Raw genomic sequence first — 17,505 nt, forward strand, 5'->3', positions numbered from 1 at the left:
GGACTACCTTTTCGTTTTTCCCGGAATCGTTCAAAAGTTACAATTTCAATTCCTAGTTTCGATATTCACAGTTCGCCGAGCGGAAGAAGAAACGAAGAAGCGTCTACCGGAAGTGTTGGCATAACCGCGCGAGTCGAACATGCTTACGTCGGCGGTCCAAAGTGTGGCTTCACTTTTCTAAAAAATAACGAAATCTCGGCAAAATGCAAAATTTGTGACAAAAGGAGTATTTGTGACAGAAGGAGTATTTCCTTCAGAAAGACCGTTGTAGCAAGGTTAGCTAAACTTTTTTGACCCTGCTTCTTAAAAGAATCGGAATCGAGAATCGTTAGGAACCGGAATCGAAACAAGGAATCGGAATCGTTCAAATTCAAACGAAGGATCTGTTTTTGAGATGCGTACGAGGCCAACCACTGTAAGGCCGCACTCTGAATGCCCATAACTTTTTCCAACCGATGCAACAGGATACTATGGTCGATAGTATCAAAAGCGGAGCTTAAATCTAGTAGGATCCGGTCAGACCAAAATGCTAATCATATAAATTACCGTTATGTGTCCGACACTGTAGAGAGCGATACATAAAATGCATTACCATTCTGATGCATTGACTTGTAGATGAGCCTGTAGAATTCACTCTTCCGTCAGTTTCTGGTTGTGGCTATATGACTAATCTAAACCAATATTTCCACGTTTAATACAGTTGACTGAGTGGATCAGGTAGTCCAAACTGGTGTGATGGAGTGGAGACAGGACTAATTTGCATATTCATGGACTATATGTAAACTGTGATGAGTTTGCATATTTGATTTTGATCAATATTAGACCATATTCTTACCTTTTTCTTAAAGCCTTGCTCCTCCACTATTTCACTTGTCTTCTCGCTTACAGACGCCACTTCCTGTATAGCTTCCTGTTTCTTGTTGATCCTGTTTTTCCAATCATCCTCTCCACTCTTCTTCAACATGGCTAACCTGAGAAAGAAAAGTGTCAAACGCTTCAGTCCATCTTGAACATCGTAGAGGCAAAAATCATGCAGATATACTGTATAAAATGCAAGAAATGACTATTAAATAAGAAACTATGGAGATGTTGGTAGTTAAAACTCATTCAGAAAATCACACCACATACCACAGCATTCAAAATTCTTCACAATTCGGCTTTCTCATACTACTTCGTCATGGTTCGATGTCTCTCTCTCTGTCTATACTCATTTTATCCTGCCCTGTGGGGAAAGCTGGAGTACTAAAATAGTGCCGTCCGCATTATCAGCCCTTGCGGAGAGCAGAGATGACCCAATTTCATTTATAAGACAAGACAGAAGGAGAACAGCTCCAGTCACCCTGAAACATCTCCAGCCATGTGCCATTGTTTCTTACAACGCAATATGCTATGATGAGTGTGCTTTTAACATGCTATTATTATCCTGACACATAAAAATATTGCATTCTAGCATAAAATAATTATATATACACACACACAACAGAACAGTAAGATTATATTTTTTATAGAAATTAATACTTTCTATTCGACAAGGAGACATTAAATTTGACACTAAATACACTTATAATGGTACAAAAGATTTCCATTTAAAATGATTCCTTCCTATTCATTAAAGAATCATAAAAAAGCATCACGTTTTGCACCAAAATATGAGACCACACAACTGTTCAGCTAAACATTGATAATAATAATTCTTATTAAAATTCATGTTTCTGAAGGATCATGTGATACTAAAGAATGGAGTGATGATGGTGAAAATTTAGATTTGTCACACAAATAAATGATATGTCTGCAACCCTGCCAGACATCCCACCTCTCCCGGAATGAGTCTCCCACATATTAATAGCGGCCGTAAATTATATACAATGACCCGGAAATAGAGCATCACAGTCCCCCCCACAGCCTGAGAGAGCCGAAAGTAAATTTCCCATTTGTTTCTCCCATTGACATTTCGTAAAATGTCTAAAGAGTTTTAGAGCATGTCTAAGGATAATCAGCTACGGCTGAACTCATAAGCATACAACATATCATTTCGAGTGAAAAAACGAAGAGAAAATCCAAAAAAAGTCGAGGGTACTAGCCTGTGCACATATTTTCATTTCCAAGCAAAGGAACTACTCCTCCCATAAACCACCACGCCTCACTAAAGTCGACTGAAGCCACCGTGAAAGAGCCTTTTGAGTGACTTCCAAATCTGACGAGGGCCACGTGAACTTTTTCCTACAGTGATTTTTATATAGTGAATGTAGTGAATGAATTTACTGAAGCTTATATGTAAAACGCATTTGCAGCTGCACATGCTAAAACATTGAGCATCTGGCTCGCTCATAGGCTGTGCTGCACATCCAATGGCGCGGGGGCGTCTCAGAGGTGCGACCAATGAACTTAGCCCTACGTCATTACGCTATATTCAGTCTGTCACGTACCTTCGCGAGGGTTTCAGACACGTTACATGACTTCCACCAATCAGATGCATCACTGTGGGATTGTTCAGGATTGTGGGTAATGAAGTACTTTTCCAATACATCGCGAATAAAAGGCATTTATCTTAAAACAAGGTTAGCGCCCCATTAACTTTTGGTGTTTATATGAGCATATACAATCACTTAGTATAGCCGTAGCTGGTTTTAAGTCTACCATGTATGGTTACGTTTTAATGGCTTATATCTTAACTGTCAATGGAGAAATTGTATTAAATTTTTACTTCCGACACCGGCTGTGGGCGACGTGACTGCGATGCTCTATTATAGAGAAATAAAGACTGTTTCCACCTGGTATAGAGTGCCGAAGTTACGACGTCACTCTGTAGGCCAAAACGCGGAAGTGAGTTAGAATTTTAGCATTACGGTTCCCTCGCTCTAAAGTCTATGGGTTTTTTGAATGGGTTTTTGCTAAATCGCCTGAAATAAGGTCTGTGGTGAACAAAGCCTTTAAATATTTTCACGTTTTGATCTATGACATAGAACACACAGTTATAACCAGACTGTGGTTTTTTAAACTTTATTGTGTCTGATTGTGTTTTTTAAAATCTTTATATAGGCTTCAAAATGTATAGATTTTGGATTAACTTGTAAAGATTATCTTGCTAGACAAAACGTGTAAGGGTCACAAGATCTTATTTTTTGCGATTTTCCAAAAGTCTATGGGGAAAATGCATAGTTTTTCGACCAAGGAGCACAAAGTGACGTCATCACTTCGACACTCTATTAAGATGCATTTTTGGTGAACCAATTACAAGCCGTCAGCAAAGACACATTACCTTCACACCTGGTATTATCACAACTTTCAAATCCGACCATTTCGGGTTTCGGATTTTGTAGAGACTCTCGCCTAGGGTTGGGTATCGAGAATCGAGTATCGATTGGAATCGGGACTAACTTTTCGTTTTTCCCGGAATCGTTCAAAAGTTAAAATTTTGATTCCTAGTTTCAATATTCACAGTCCGCCGAGCGGAAGAAGAAACCGCTGAACAACACCAACGAAGAAGCGTCTACCGGAAGTGTTGGCATAACCGCACGAGTCGAACATGAGTACCTTACGTCGGCGGTCCAAAGTGTGGCTTCATTTTTCTAAAAATAACGAAATCTCAGCAAAATTTGTGACAAAAGGAGTATTTGTGACAGAAGGAGTATTTCCTTCAGAAAGGATTATTTCCTTCAGAAAGACCGTTGATTAGGAAGGTTAGCTAAACTTTTTTGACCCTGCCTCTTAAAAGAATCGGAATCGAGAATCGTTAGGAACCGGAATCGAAACAAGGAATCGGAATCAGAATCGTTCAAATTCAAACGATACCCAACCCTACTCTCGCCTCTTTTTCGTCACACTCTTTTGCCGCATCAATACTATTGAATGAACGAACCTGTGTTAGGCGGCTTACGTGAATGAATATAATAGTATCATTTTTATATTGTGGTGGTGGTGGGGATTGTGCCATCTCCCAGGAATGAGTTTATGCAGGGTGGGATGTCTGGTACGCTCACAGCTGATGTAAAAGGGAAGTAGCCAACACACCTCTCCTTGATTGACATAGATGTCATGGCCTCTGGATCTTCGTGAACCTCTGGCTGCTGGTCTTTGGAGACGATGGGTGCAGATGGGCCGTATTTTCCCAGGATCTCCTCCAGGGGTTTTGTTTGAGGTGGTATGAAGCACTGGGGTTTTGGCTGGGTTTGAGGGGGTATCTTGGGTTGAGAGGGAATGTAGGCATGCGACTGAGGAGGAAGGAAGGATTGTGGTTTTGGCTGTGTCTGTGGTGGGACTCTGGGTTGTGTCTGCTGTTGGGGTTCAGAGGACACCTGAGTCTGCCGTGGAGGAGCCCGAGAGTCAATGTGGGCGTGAGCTTGAAAGTCAGAGATGAGGTGTGTTTGTAGTTTGGCCTGTGTCTGTGGCGGGTTGTAGGGTTGTGTTTGGGGTCGGGTGAGTGTCGGTGTGTAAACTTGAGGGTGCTGCACTGGTTTTGGTTGATGTTGTGGAGGAGTGTAGGACTGGGTTTGCTGGAGGTAAGTGAGCGAGTGTGAGGTGTGCGATGAAATTCTGGAGGAGACCGCAGCAGTGCTCACCGCCCTCCCGGGAACGCTGGGATCAGGGACATCTGGAGAAACACATTGAGTCTAGCATGAGACCAAATACACACACACAAAATGGTAGGGGTTGATTGAAATGGTAGGGATTCATGAAATTGACCCTGTAACCAAAGGTTTTATATCAGTGTGAATTAATCAAAACTTAAGCAAAGTTCACACTACAGGATTTAAAGCCCGATTTATGCGAAAATCGTTGAGCTCGCCGACAGGTCAGGGTGCTATCGCGTGCAAATCGCGGGGGATTAGCGGACGATGAACGCTTGCCAATCTGTTAGTATGAAAGACCCAACAACGCAGCGAAAACGCTCGCAGACGCGCCGCCGAGCCCAGAAAAATATCTAGCATGCTAGACATCCAGAGCCGTCGCGCGACTCAACCTCAGTGATGTCATGAGTACAGCCAATCATAGCAAAGAATGGGTTGAGGACACCAGGTAAATCTTAGTTTTTCTTTTTTTGCACTTTTTTTTCAGAGCAGATCGTCACGCAAACAGTGTGCAGCACTTGTTTCTGTCTGACGTCCATATTCACGTGTTGTGTTCTCTTCATGCTGGGTATTGGCGCACGTGCTGTTTCGCGTCATTTCTGGTTTTTCGTGACAAAACGTGGTTTGTAGACAAGACGGAATCGTTGGGTGACAGAGTTGTTGTCAACTCGTTATTTATTTGATTATTTTCAGGATTTAGACCGTACCATAGCACTGAAACAGCTCACAAATGATTTGCTCTTATCATCTGATCGTGCTTGTATCTCTATGTAGTACGTTGTCAACTCGTGTAGTGAGTTACCTCCTGTTGTGGATCAATCACGTTGTGTTGTGTGAACAGCTAAACAACTTGAACACTCCAGATTTCACTAAGAGCAAGTCATGTAGTGCAAACCGCAGTTCAGCCCGACGTTTTAAAATCATGTAGTGTGAACAAGGCATTACTAACTTCAATATTTTGTACTTTAATGCAGTAAAAAAAGAGAATCTAATAAATTATTAATGGGGGGAAAATAATTATATAAATGAAAATTTGAAAACAAAATTATATATATATGGATGTGAAATTATGAACTGAACATGACACTTTTCAGCATTCAGGAGATTGAACCTATAACCAGAAGCATTAATCAAAATATACATGTATAACACCCAATCAAGCAGCCAACAGTATTATACCATGCAAATGTGTATATCCATCCAGTTAAGAATACACAAATATGCGTCTAGCCATAGCTATTCAACGCACCAGATACATAAAAGAAAACTTCATATATAAAACCTAGAAACTGCATTGCACATCAGCTTACGCACACACATATACTCTCATGTTTATCGTAGGGCTCACTCATTACCTGACACACATGAACAGACAAGCACCACTGCCACACACAAACACACAAAAAAAGCATGTTAAAGATATCCTTTATCCTGTGTCGCATTCTGCTGTCATGGCTGTCCTTTAACATGTGGCAGACATGAACCTGATAACCTCCTGTGGGATGACAACATGTCTGTATCAATGTGGGAACACTGCCAACCCTCTTTACCGCTCCAGTCTTTCATTCATCTCCCTCTCTACTACAAAATTCACACATACACGCCTCTCGCTTCCAGACGAATGGATAGTAACAGCTTTTGGCTGGGACGCAAACAAAAGCCACGGAGGGGAGCATCACTCCACTTTGCCTTCTGCCCGATTCATTTCGGCATCATTAGTTTTGCACGGCTCAGACAAAGAGAGCCACGCGCTTGATGTATGATAAATTATGCTAATCACATTCGACTCGAGCAGCGTGTTGGCTGGGAACCCAGTTAACCCGATCAGAGGCCGGCTGCATCTTGCAGACGTGCATCATGCATGTAAAAACAAGACACATCTGAGAGGTTTTAAAATACTTTTCTTTTTTGTTCTATCTAACCTTACCTGAGATGACAGCTCTGGTGCCGCTTCCTCTTGCCGTCTGATGGTTGTCTGGTGAAAGGTAGCCTCCCTGCGAGACGGGTGTGCTTTCTTTTTCCCTCTCTCGCGGGCCGCTCAGCTCTGCATCTCCCCTGCCGTGAGGGGGTGTGTGTCTGGGAGCATGTGTGTGAGGAGGGGAAGTCGCACTGAGGAGCTCTGTCTCTCTCTCCGAGTACCCAAGTCTTCCCCTCCGCCCACTTTCGTCCTGCCTCTGGCCATTGGCTGAAATCAGCGTGGCCCCACCCTTGCTGTATCCTGATTGGCCGGGCTGCACTGCGGGGGGCGGAGACTGAACATCAGGAGTGGGATTTTCCCCACTCTCTGTAAGACTGAAGTATCGAACTCCTCTCTCATAGGCCGGTAGCTGAGTCTGATTGGGCGAGGCCTGAGTGGAGGGCCGAGCTGTGGACATTCCCATGTGAACATCTGCGGTCATTGATGGGGAAGCACTTGTCACCATGGCAACAGAGGCCTGGGCGGTGACCGCAGTAACAGAGCGGACCAGTGATGCAGAGAGAGGCTCCAACTTCACGCTTCCATTTTGCAGCTGGAGAGAAAGAAGGAATAGTTGTATTTTCAGATGACTTTTTAAATGGCGTTCACATTTACAGACCCCAGAGAGGTCAGAGGTCATATGCAGGAAACACAGGCAGCTTGCAGAGATTTGCTTTGCATACCAAACAATCTGATCAGTTAACTCCTCAGACATGCAACAAACCAGATATTGTGTTTACGTCACCATCGTCATAATCATCATCATCATCATCATCATCATCATCAAGGTCTGGGTGTTTACAACGTAATTGTTTTTCCGATAGCTGAATTTCTCTCATAGCAAGAACAGATTTGCTTATTTAAAGGAATAGTTCACGCCAAAACATCTTCAATAAAAGACCATAAAAGTTGCCTATGGGTCTTGTCCATTGTGTAAAATGAAGTGCACTCTAGCATACTTCTAAAAAGAGAAAATGGAAATAATATGCTTTAAAATAATATACTTAAGTGTGAACTAAATGTGATGTTTTTGGGCACTTAACTGCATGTTATTTGCAATTAAAGAAAATGTATCTCAATTCAAAATTTTTGAACATAAGAATGCTTTTTTGACCCACTTAAATCTTTATGTATAATTTCATGCCCATGATATGTCATCATTTCTATTTAAAACTTGTATATCATGTAATTATGCAATATTTTTAATTATTTGTACACATCTGTAATGATAATTGTAATTTAGTACATTTAAGACGCATTACTGTAATATAAAAAACACATTACAGTTCCAATGATATGTACAAGTTACTTACATGTGCTTTAGTATGTTAGTCAACACATCAAAATGTCTATTTCTTTAACGCATGACAAAAGATTTCTAAAACATTTCTAAAAATGTACTTTAAAAGTTTAAAATATGAATATATTTTAACTTTAAAATAACTTTTTATACCATTATTAATTTTTTTTTTAAAGTGTACTTATGCGTGTTAAGAAACAGTCATGAAACTCTAAGTACACTGGCCTCTTATTTCATTAATATTATATTACCTTATCTTATTATATTACTAAAAATAAAAGTGCACATTAAAGAGAATTAAGTGCCATGGATTATCCCAATTATACCATAATCACCGGCCAGCATTGACAACTTCAAGCTCTTATTGATGTTTGCAGTGCACTATTTGACTGGAAGGACAAAAATGATGGTTATAGATCTAGCATTCTGTGCACTTTAAATCAGACACAGAGATAAAGTAGTGCGTAAGATTACATTTATTTGAATTAATAAAAATATAGCATTTATTTTATATAATTATTGAGAAAGAGAGTGAGAGATGCGTGTGTGAATTACCTGCATCTGTGCAGCATCTTTCCCTATTAACAACAAAGCTATGAGTTTAATTACTTCAAAATCAGAGATGTTACCCCCTTCTTGAGGAGACATGTAAATGTAGCGATTCCGTAGTGAAGAAATTTTAATAATTAAAAATCGTGGGGCAGCATTGATAAGTTACTGTGCTCTTAAATGTATAAAGCGGTGTATGGGCTGCGCAATCTGTGTGCAAATGATGTGTGTGAGTTCAAAGAAAACTGTGAATTAATATAAAACCGTGATTAAACTGACTCGGAACTACCTGTGCATTAAACGGTTTTATTGCACACCTTCCAGCCAATCAGAGTCAAGTATTGAGACAGACCATGGTATAATTCAAATCATTAGATGGCATGTGTGAGGAAAAGACCACATTTTGCATACTGACACCCAGCCCCTGTTCTCCATTTGCTTTTGCTATATGAAGAAAAACACAACATGAACATCCTGCCAAACATCTCATTCCATATTGGGGGGGTGGGAGTAGACATTCAGGTTTATAATAACACGAGGTTGAGTAAACGAGAGAATGCAGTTACTAGATTAAGAAATGAAACCGGTCAAAGTCAAAGCAGGTATAATGCAACTCAGCAGTAGCAAATATCCACTTGGAATATGCAATGTTGTCGGGGCCTCAGCAATTAACCAATCAGCAGCTGCTGCCAAGGCAAAGCTCTCACTGCTCAGCCAATCAAAAGTCTCAGTCCAGGGTCTCTTACTTGCTCGCTCTGAGGGGGACCAACAGAATCATTAGTCACAGCGTGCTGATCTGTGAGACTGGACGGGTCTACGTCTTTTGTAAATTCCTGTGAATGGCACAATGTCTCTTCACTTTCACGAGAGTATTGACTGAAGGCAATTACAACGCTAAATGATTCAGAATGAAAGACAAATTGAGTGTTTTTCCTTTTTAAAATCTCTTTAATCATCTCTCAAGCGAAGGCTATCATCTCTAATGCCACTAAACAAATATATGCAAACACAATAAGTAATGGCCTTATAACAAAAATAACTGACTAATAATAATGCATAACCTCAGTAAACGTGGTGCATCTAGCATTGACATTTTAGACTTCACCTTTAAAGTACTCTAAGCAAAAATATCCATTTACTTAAGTGAGAGGAAAAAGGAGAGCTCACCTGATCAACCTCGCCCTGGGTAATAGGTTGGGTCTGAAAGCGGGCATTGGCCCTACGCTGGCGTGTGTCCGAGCGAGGTCCGTTTGCTGATTGGCCAGAGGGTTGCGACAAACGATTGAATAATGCCATCTTCTCAGCCAGGCTTAGTGCTGATAGGTCCGGTTCATTAGACCCCAAGCCCTCTTCTCCCGCAACCGCCTCCTTTGAAACGTCATCTTTCTCCTGCTCGTGGTGGGCCGATCCATGTGCTGATGATGCCTGCAAACTGGGCGGAGAATTACAGGTTGTTTATGCGATAATAAAACACTGCATACAGAAAAATGGCTGTTAACAAATTGATTCATAAACAATTATGGTAACTAATTGCAGTGAGCATCACAGTACTGTAACTATCCTGGTATGTGCATTTGTTTATCCAGACCTCAGTCATCAAGCAGAGCAATATGATTTTATACATTATCAGCTGTCCATAAATGACACTTATAAAAGTTACTCTTGAAGGGATGTTTTTATTATTCTGTTACACTTAATAAAAAAATAACTACTTATAAATGGTACAGTAAATGGACTGCATTTATATAGCACTTTCACAGACACAATGGCCACCAAAGCGGCCACATATTCACCTATTCATACACCGACTACTTAGCTAAATAGCTGTCCATCTCTCTCTATCAAATTTTAAAATATTTATAATTGTATTATTAATCTTATTAATTAATTGATAAATATTTATCAATTGTTTTTTTTTTTTTTTTTTTTTTTGGTGAGGGTCATATTGATACTGAACTGTTCTGTTGATTTATTTTTTTTCTCTCTCAGACACCTGGTTTCATTTTACTTCTGTTGTAACACCCTCTATATACTTACAGAAAACCTAATAAATAAATAATAATAAAAATACCTATGACAATAAATAAGAGTATTATATCTATAATACTGATTTTTTATTTATCTTTTAAGTATAAACTTGACTTAATCATGTATAGTACAGTTAACTAACTAACCCTAACCCTAGTATAGTAGCATTTAGATTAAAGCCAACAAATACGGACTACCAACAACAAAAGATTTATCAAAAAAGATTCAAGGGATCTGTATGTTTGTAACACTGTAACTGTACAACAGTGGCAAGAACTTAGTAAACGTACAAATATTGTAAGTTTCACCTTATTAAACGCACACAAATGGAGTTCAATTCACTGCCAAGCCATTGTTTCAAAGGTTTTAAAAAAATACGTAGGACTCAAATGCATATAAAAGTCTCACTTTCATAAAAGTCTTCTTGACAGATGAGTGACACCTCTGACATTTGGGTGTGCAAGAAGAATGCAGAATGTGTTTTGCTGCTAACCATGTGACCATTAACAGCTAATCTGGGTGACCACCACGCGCTGATGTAGACACCCAAAACATCTGCACATGCTCACACACATTAATATACTCTTACTTTTTCATAGGCACAGGCACATGCTCACATTACAAAATTGAGGAACTGCATAAACCCCTTGATTGCATGCCAGACATTCTGTTTTCACACTCCCAACAACAATTTACAACAGCGGGTGAACGTAAAATACACCAGCAGATGGCGCACTGTCACTTAAACACTCCCACAGAGACGTTTTTGAGAATGAATTGAATAACCCAACACACCAGAATGAATGAACCATTTTTCAAGTATGGTATGAATTCTCTATTAATATGCAAACATGCTATCAAAAACATGTCTGTTAAACAATGAACAAACTAGGAAACAGCATGTAGCTGTTGAATAAAGCATTCAAAGGATACCTGAAGCTAGTCATGGAAGTGCTGACTACGGCGGGACTGGGGATTCTGGGAGCAGTGGTTTGAATGGTGATGACTTGGGAAGGGGGAGCAGGGGAACTTTAGAGGAGAACAAAACAAAAGGAATGAAGTGAACAAGAATTATTGCAAAAGAAGGGGTGTTGAAGTGGTCAGTGATGGGTATATACTGTATTTGAATGGAACAGTTCAACCACAAAGAAAAATTCTGGTTTAGAATGACATGAAGGCGAGTAAACACACAAGAATAATAACTTTTGGCAAAACTTTTTCTTTAAAACAAATGTTTTAATGATGAAAATTTGAAAGCTATTGATCCCGATCTGAATTCTGACTTGTGATGCAGCCTGAATTATAATCACACAGTGTTCGTTCGTTGGCCAGAGGAGAACTGGCTTGGTTTCCGCCAAGGAAGTTGACTTGACTTAAAATATTAGGTAAATCCTTTACATCACAAAAAGTATGAAATTACTTACGTAGCAGCAATGACAACTTCCTCTGACGTGACGGGCTGTGTCCGTGAACGATCCTGCACTCGTCTGAGTCTCCGCTCAACCGCAGCATTGCGTGACCGAGGTTTGGGTACACCTCCGTCTGAAGTCTTCTCCAGCTCCTGCCAGACGAGAACAGACAGACCAGGAAAGGTCACAAAGAAAAATAATGTTATGGCTATACATACATAAGGTAATATTAACTGCATTAACTAACTAAATATATAAACAAATATATTCAATATTGTAGCTGTTAGTTTCAGGTGATATTTCATATTCGACAAGTTGTGTATGCTACAGAGAGCTGATACCCTGAAAAGAGACCTCTTGGCTGCCACGCTCATTTTAGCTCGTTCATCCATTTTTTCCTCATCCACTGCACAAAAGAGAGAGTTAAGTTACTCAATATGAACTGTTTTTATAGAAATGGCGTGTACAATCATAAATCACAGCTGCTGATATTAGGTACAACAGTTTGTTTGAGATTGCTGAAATTTTAACTCACGTTCTCCATGTTGATGCTCTGGACTAACATGGGACCTAAAGATAGAAGTACAAACAGAACAAAAATAACTGACCCTGATGATAATATGATGACTAAAGAAAAGAAACAATAACCACATACTGTAGCCAGAACAAATGCACTTTACAGATACTGACTAAACCTTTCAAAAACACTTTCATAAATTCTGAAAAAAAAAAAAACTCTAAAAGATTTGAGAATAAAACAGAGACAACAAATAATAAATTTGTGGTTTCAGTGCAACAGATGACTTCCTTTTTCACTGTACCTATCAGACTCCAGCCTTTCGGCTGATGTAATTGGCTGGGTTCTAAACCTCTCAGATGACTTCCTGTCATCACCAGGGGAAATATAACGTCTGGGCCGACGTGCTCCTCTCTCCCGGTCACTGCTGACAACTGGATCAGTCTCCATGGGAACCTGGTCACCTTTAGACTCCCTTTAGACCGAAAAGATAGTGTTAATAAAAGATAACTTTCAGTATTATTTAGGTACAGAGTCTCTAAAGCAAAATTAGCAGGATAAAAACCCCAAGAAAATTGTCATGCACACACAAACAAACACAAACACTCCATAACAAAGTTAGTTAAGAGTCACAAATCAAAAACCCTAATACAAATCCCTCATATTTTAGACTACTTAAACTGAGCAATACATCAACAAGTCAATCAAATCAACAAATCACACAATCAATTTTATTTAGTAATGATAATCATCCATTTGTTGAAGACAGAACCAAAATTATTCGCACAAGATCAAGGCAAGGTTAAGATCCAACAGTTGGTAACCCATATAGTTAGAGATTGCAAAATAGATTTAAATTAAGTCATTAGTTGAAGCCAACATTCCTCCATTCAGACTTAGTTGATTGGATGTGCACTCTTAGAAGAAATGGTTCTATTTAGAACCAGAAATGGTTCCATCCCCCGCTTCATTTATGGAACTCCAAAATGGTTCTATATAGAACCATTTTTTTTTATAAAAGGTTCTATTGGCCAAGTATGGAACCCTAGCGTTCTATATAGAACCCAGAGGAACCCTTTTTTAAGAGTGTATAGAACCTTTTAGGGGTTCCAAATACATAGCGCTGATAGAACCTTTTAAGGTTCTATATAGAACCTTTTCTTCTAAGAGTGTGTGGTAAAGTTTCAGCAATTACAAATTAAACTTCTGAATGAACAGCAGCATACGGTAGAGTTAACATTGCATTAACAAAGCAGAACTTTACATCCAAAAGAAAGGGTTATTACTTGAAGGTTAGTGGGTTTAATCATCATCTTTGATAAAATCTTGACTTATCATGCTGACAGGCCAGTCCACGTACAGCTCAGGTCTGTGTCCAGAAGCATTCTCCAGGTAGGAATGTCTCAGCTTTGCCACAGAAACTCGTGTGTCCAAGGTGCCCATTTCACCATTGGCCACAGCACCCGGCTCCTTAGTATGAAGCCCAGGACCCATCACTATGGCAGACTCTCGACTGGCAGCACGCTCCAGACTTCTCAATGCAGTAGATCGCTGCATTACTCCAATATCTGACATGGAGCGGATTCGTGCCTTTGGCCTGAGGTCACATGCATCCTGACTCACGCGATGTTGCGCTTGTGGGAGGGAGGAACCTTTCTGCAAGTACCCTCCAACGTCCCCCACCTTATTGTGTTCATTGGTTAGCTTTACCTGTGTGGGAGTGGTGCCTTCAGATACTTTTGGGTTATACCTCTGTTTTCCTTTCTCACGTCCTTCTGGTTGAGCCATTCGATGCACTCCTTGCGCTTCCCATTCAACCAACTGGCCAATGGTGCGTACCCTACGTCCCTCCCAATCATCTTCGGATTGGCTTATCCTTCTTCGTCTGACTTGCCCTTCCTCGTTCTCTGACAGATTGATCCGTTGTCTTCTACCATGTCCTTCTACCACTTCTTTTTGCAGGAACCGTTGGCCTTTTTGCTCTTCTACCTCCTGTACCAATGGTTCAACGGACTGTTGAGCTTGGCCTTTTCCTTGATCAACTTCCCATTCTCTTTCTTTGAATTTGTTAACCATCCTGACACCTCCTTGCTCCATCCCCTCTAATTGGTTAATACTCCAATTACCTTGACCCTCCTCCTTTTTAATACCACTCCTTTGCTTGTTCTCTTCTCTTTGACCAATCTTCCTTACACTACGTCCCACATCTTCACCTGTCCAACTGTTCTTTGAGCCATTATCTACCTCCCTTTCCTCAGATTGTCTGTTCCTTCGGTCAACAAGCCCTTCTCTGTCATTCACTAGACCCATTTCACCTGTTATTGTGCGCTCTGCCATCTGAGCCATTCCTCTTCCATCAGGCTCTTCCCTTCCTTCCAACTGGTGCAACTTTCTTCCACCTCTGCCCTCGGTCTCCTCTGACTGGCTAATCGTTCTGATTCTTTGACTTTCTAAAACTTCATCAGTTTGTCCACGTGTGGGATCATCCACACTTTTTTGTCTGCGGCGGATCTCTGAGGGTAGCACAGCCTTTCTGCTCCTAAGTAGCCCTTCTGAAGGTGGAGGTACCCTGGATGCTGATCGACCCTCTCTGTAAACAGGCTGAATGTTATCAGTACTGGGACGCCGTCTTGTCTCTTCACCCTCTTTTCCAGTAGATGTCGAACCAGGTGAAGCCAAGCATTCTTTGTGATCCAACATCTCAGACATGCCAAGTGGAGGTCCAGGCACAGGATGAGCTACACGAGCATTTGAAGGTGGGGATAGATGGGAACTTTGTGGTCCATGGGAAGGACCAGAGTGGACAATTTGTCCGTAGGCTGGGGGTAATGCCTGTGCCGTACCATACTGCAAAGGTTGGCTGTGTCCATAATGCCTTTGTAACGGACGCAAATGTGAGGTGTGTTCATATTCATGTAGAGGATTCTGAGTAGTTGCATGCGCTTGAGCTGGTTGGCGAGAGTCCCGATCCAAAGGCACTGGTTGAAGGATAGCCCGATACTTTTGTACAGGTGGTGGGGCATCTCTGCGACCAGGTAATGGCTGCTGGAGGTCTTTGTATGCTGGGCGTGATTGTTGAGCATCTTGACTTTCTCGCCTTGGTAGGGATTGCCTGATTTTCCCAAATCCAGGCTGATGACCCATGGTGCTAGGGTGTACACCTGGAATCTGTTCATAGTTTGGGGGCTCTGCACTTTGGGCACGCTGATGAATTCCCATTTCACTTGAAGGTATGTGTTGAAAGGCAGGTAAATCTATACTGTGATTGTGCTGGAATCGTGGCCGCTCTGCACTATGTGCCCTTTGTTGACGGGCCTCTGCTAGCTGACTCGGTTGTATGATTGGGGGTTCAGTGCTCCGTGTTCGAGGCTGGCTAGCAGATTGAGGTCGTGGAGCCAAATATTGAGGGGCAACTGTTGGATGATGTCTGACAGAGGATGCATCTGGCCCAGAATCAGAAACCCTTCCTGAGATATCCTCCCTTGTCTGTCTCTCTCTTACTCGTATTCTTCATGAAGGGAGGAAAGAGAGTTATTAACATTCACCCAGTTCAAAGCATGGCCTATTATTATTTTGAGTAGCGATGCACAATATTTTGTCGATATGCCGATATTTAACTCATTTTGGTGGATCGCTGATGCCGATATTGTTCCCTTTTGTTTGGAAACAACACAAAGTCTTTCCTGTGCACTTGCTTTTTGACAAAGCTTTGAACTAACAATAATAAAATAAATCACTGCTGTTTTATATGGAGTTGAAACCTTAACATTTTATTTGTGGATTTAACATTTGTAGATCCTCTAAAGCACAAGAAAATATTTTAGGCCCCCTGATAGATTACATCTGATATTAAGATGCATTGGTCGCATCACAGGTGGATGACACTAAATACAGGTTTAAATGGGATGTAAAATGTTTTGAGCTTGTCCACTTTCAACCCCTTCTATAAATAGCCAGAAATGCATTTGACCGGATTGCTTTCCTAGTGTAAATGCTCATGTGAAATCAACTTTTGTTTTAAAGTTTGGTTTAAAGACGAAAAACCTACCAAGCTAAATGTTCTCTTGCCATTCCTGATTTCTAACACACACTTGTACCGTTCAGCACAGTCTTGTGGCTGTCAGAGCAGAAACAAAACCTGCTGCTTTCCGTAATAAATCTTTTTCCTAAATCTCCGGGCGTGTTCATATGTAAATGGGTATGTGTCTCCCTTATCCACCTCGATCCGATCGACCTTAATCTTAATACCAGGTGTAAACAGGGCCATAGATCTTATTGGAATCAATAATGTATAATTCTTTCAAATGGATTATAAAAATAACTTGAATTAAACTGTATATATAAAATTATTTAATTTACATGTGTCATGTTCGTGATTTTTATTCATCATCTAAACTATATATTCTGACCTATAAATCAAACCACAACTGCTGCTTTATTTATTAAGAAACAAGTATCTTAATCTAAATCACCATTCAGGCAAAAGTTGCTTAAAAAATGACCACAGAGCAGATGTGATCATATTGCTAGCACATGTGAGTTACTGATGCATAATCAACATCTTATTATCGGCAAGGCATATCGGAATCATTTTAAATTAGGCCGATGTTTACATTTTACACCTTTATTTGCCGATAATATTGTGCATCCCTAATTTTGAGAGAAAGTATCATCAAGTAACCAATTGTCAAACAAACTTAAAATAGTTTGTTTCAATGAATTCTGCAGCTAGCTTTTTCCTGAAATCAATGTTTACCACACGGGGAACAAAAAAAAACCCAACATATTTAAAATTAAAATCCAATCCAGTTATTTATTACCCTTTTGATAGACTAATATGAAATAATTAACAAGCTATCGTGTCCTGGTAACCATTTATAGTTACCATTTATTGATAACCTCTCAACCAGCAGTGACTCACTGACACAAAAAAACCTTCACCTGTAATAGTTTTATGACAGGGACAAATTAAAAAGGACTGAAGCCAAGGTTCATTGTTAGGAGCTGGTCATATTTTGGTGAGGAACAAAGGTCAGTGGGAAAAAAACGCAGTGGATGCAGGGGGAGATTAAAAAGGGAACGGTTTGCCATCATCTATGGTGACTGTAGATGAAAGGGTCAAGGGGATGAAAACTAAGGTGTGGAAATGTATACTTGTGAGCATGGACTTTGTAGGA

The 17,505-nt window shown here is 40.4% G+C and overlaps 1 protein-coding gene across 3 annotated transcripts in view; it reads right to left on the minus strand.

The window, feature by feature from the left end:
* Positions 1-17,505, minus strand: part of svilb (supervillin b) — a 50,600-nt gene that overhangs the window by 22,557 nt on the left and 10,538 nt on the right. For 2 of the 3 annotated variants that reach the window (XM_089131458.1, XM_089131459.1), the window contains exons 7-14: positions 12,633-12,803; positions 12,347-12,381; positions 12,153-12,217; positions 11,827-11,963; positions 9,542-9,806; positions 6,496-7,078; positions 4,012-4,591; positions 836-971 (exon numbers count right to left, since the gene is read on the minus strand). In XM_089131458.1, the coding sequence (XP_088987584.1) occupies positions 836-971; positions 4,012-4,591; positions 6,496-7,078; positions 9,542-9,806; positions 11,827-11,963; positions 12,153-12,217; positions 12,347-12,381; positions 12,633-12,803 (1,972 nt within the window). Of the gene's footprint in view, positions 1-835; positions 972-4,011; positions 4,592-6,495; positions 7,079-9,541; positions 9,807-11,335; positions 11,432-11,826; positions 11,964-12,152; positions 12,218-12,346; positions 12,382-12,632; positions 12,804-13,688; positions 15,837-17,505 lie in introns of all 3 variants that reach the window. The other variant, XM_089131457.1, reaches the window with a different exon arrangement.

This window comes from Pimephales promelas, chromosome 5, assembly GCF_988280905.1.
Source record: "Pimephales promelas chromosome 5, fPimPro1.hap1.1, whole genome shotgun sequence".
In the NCBI taxonomy this organism is placed as follows: Eukaryota; Metazoa; Chordata; class Actinopteri; order Cypriniformes; family Leuciscidae; genus Pimephales; species Pimephales promelas.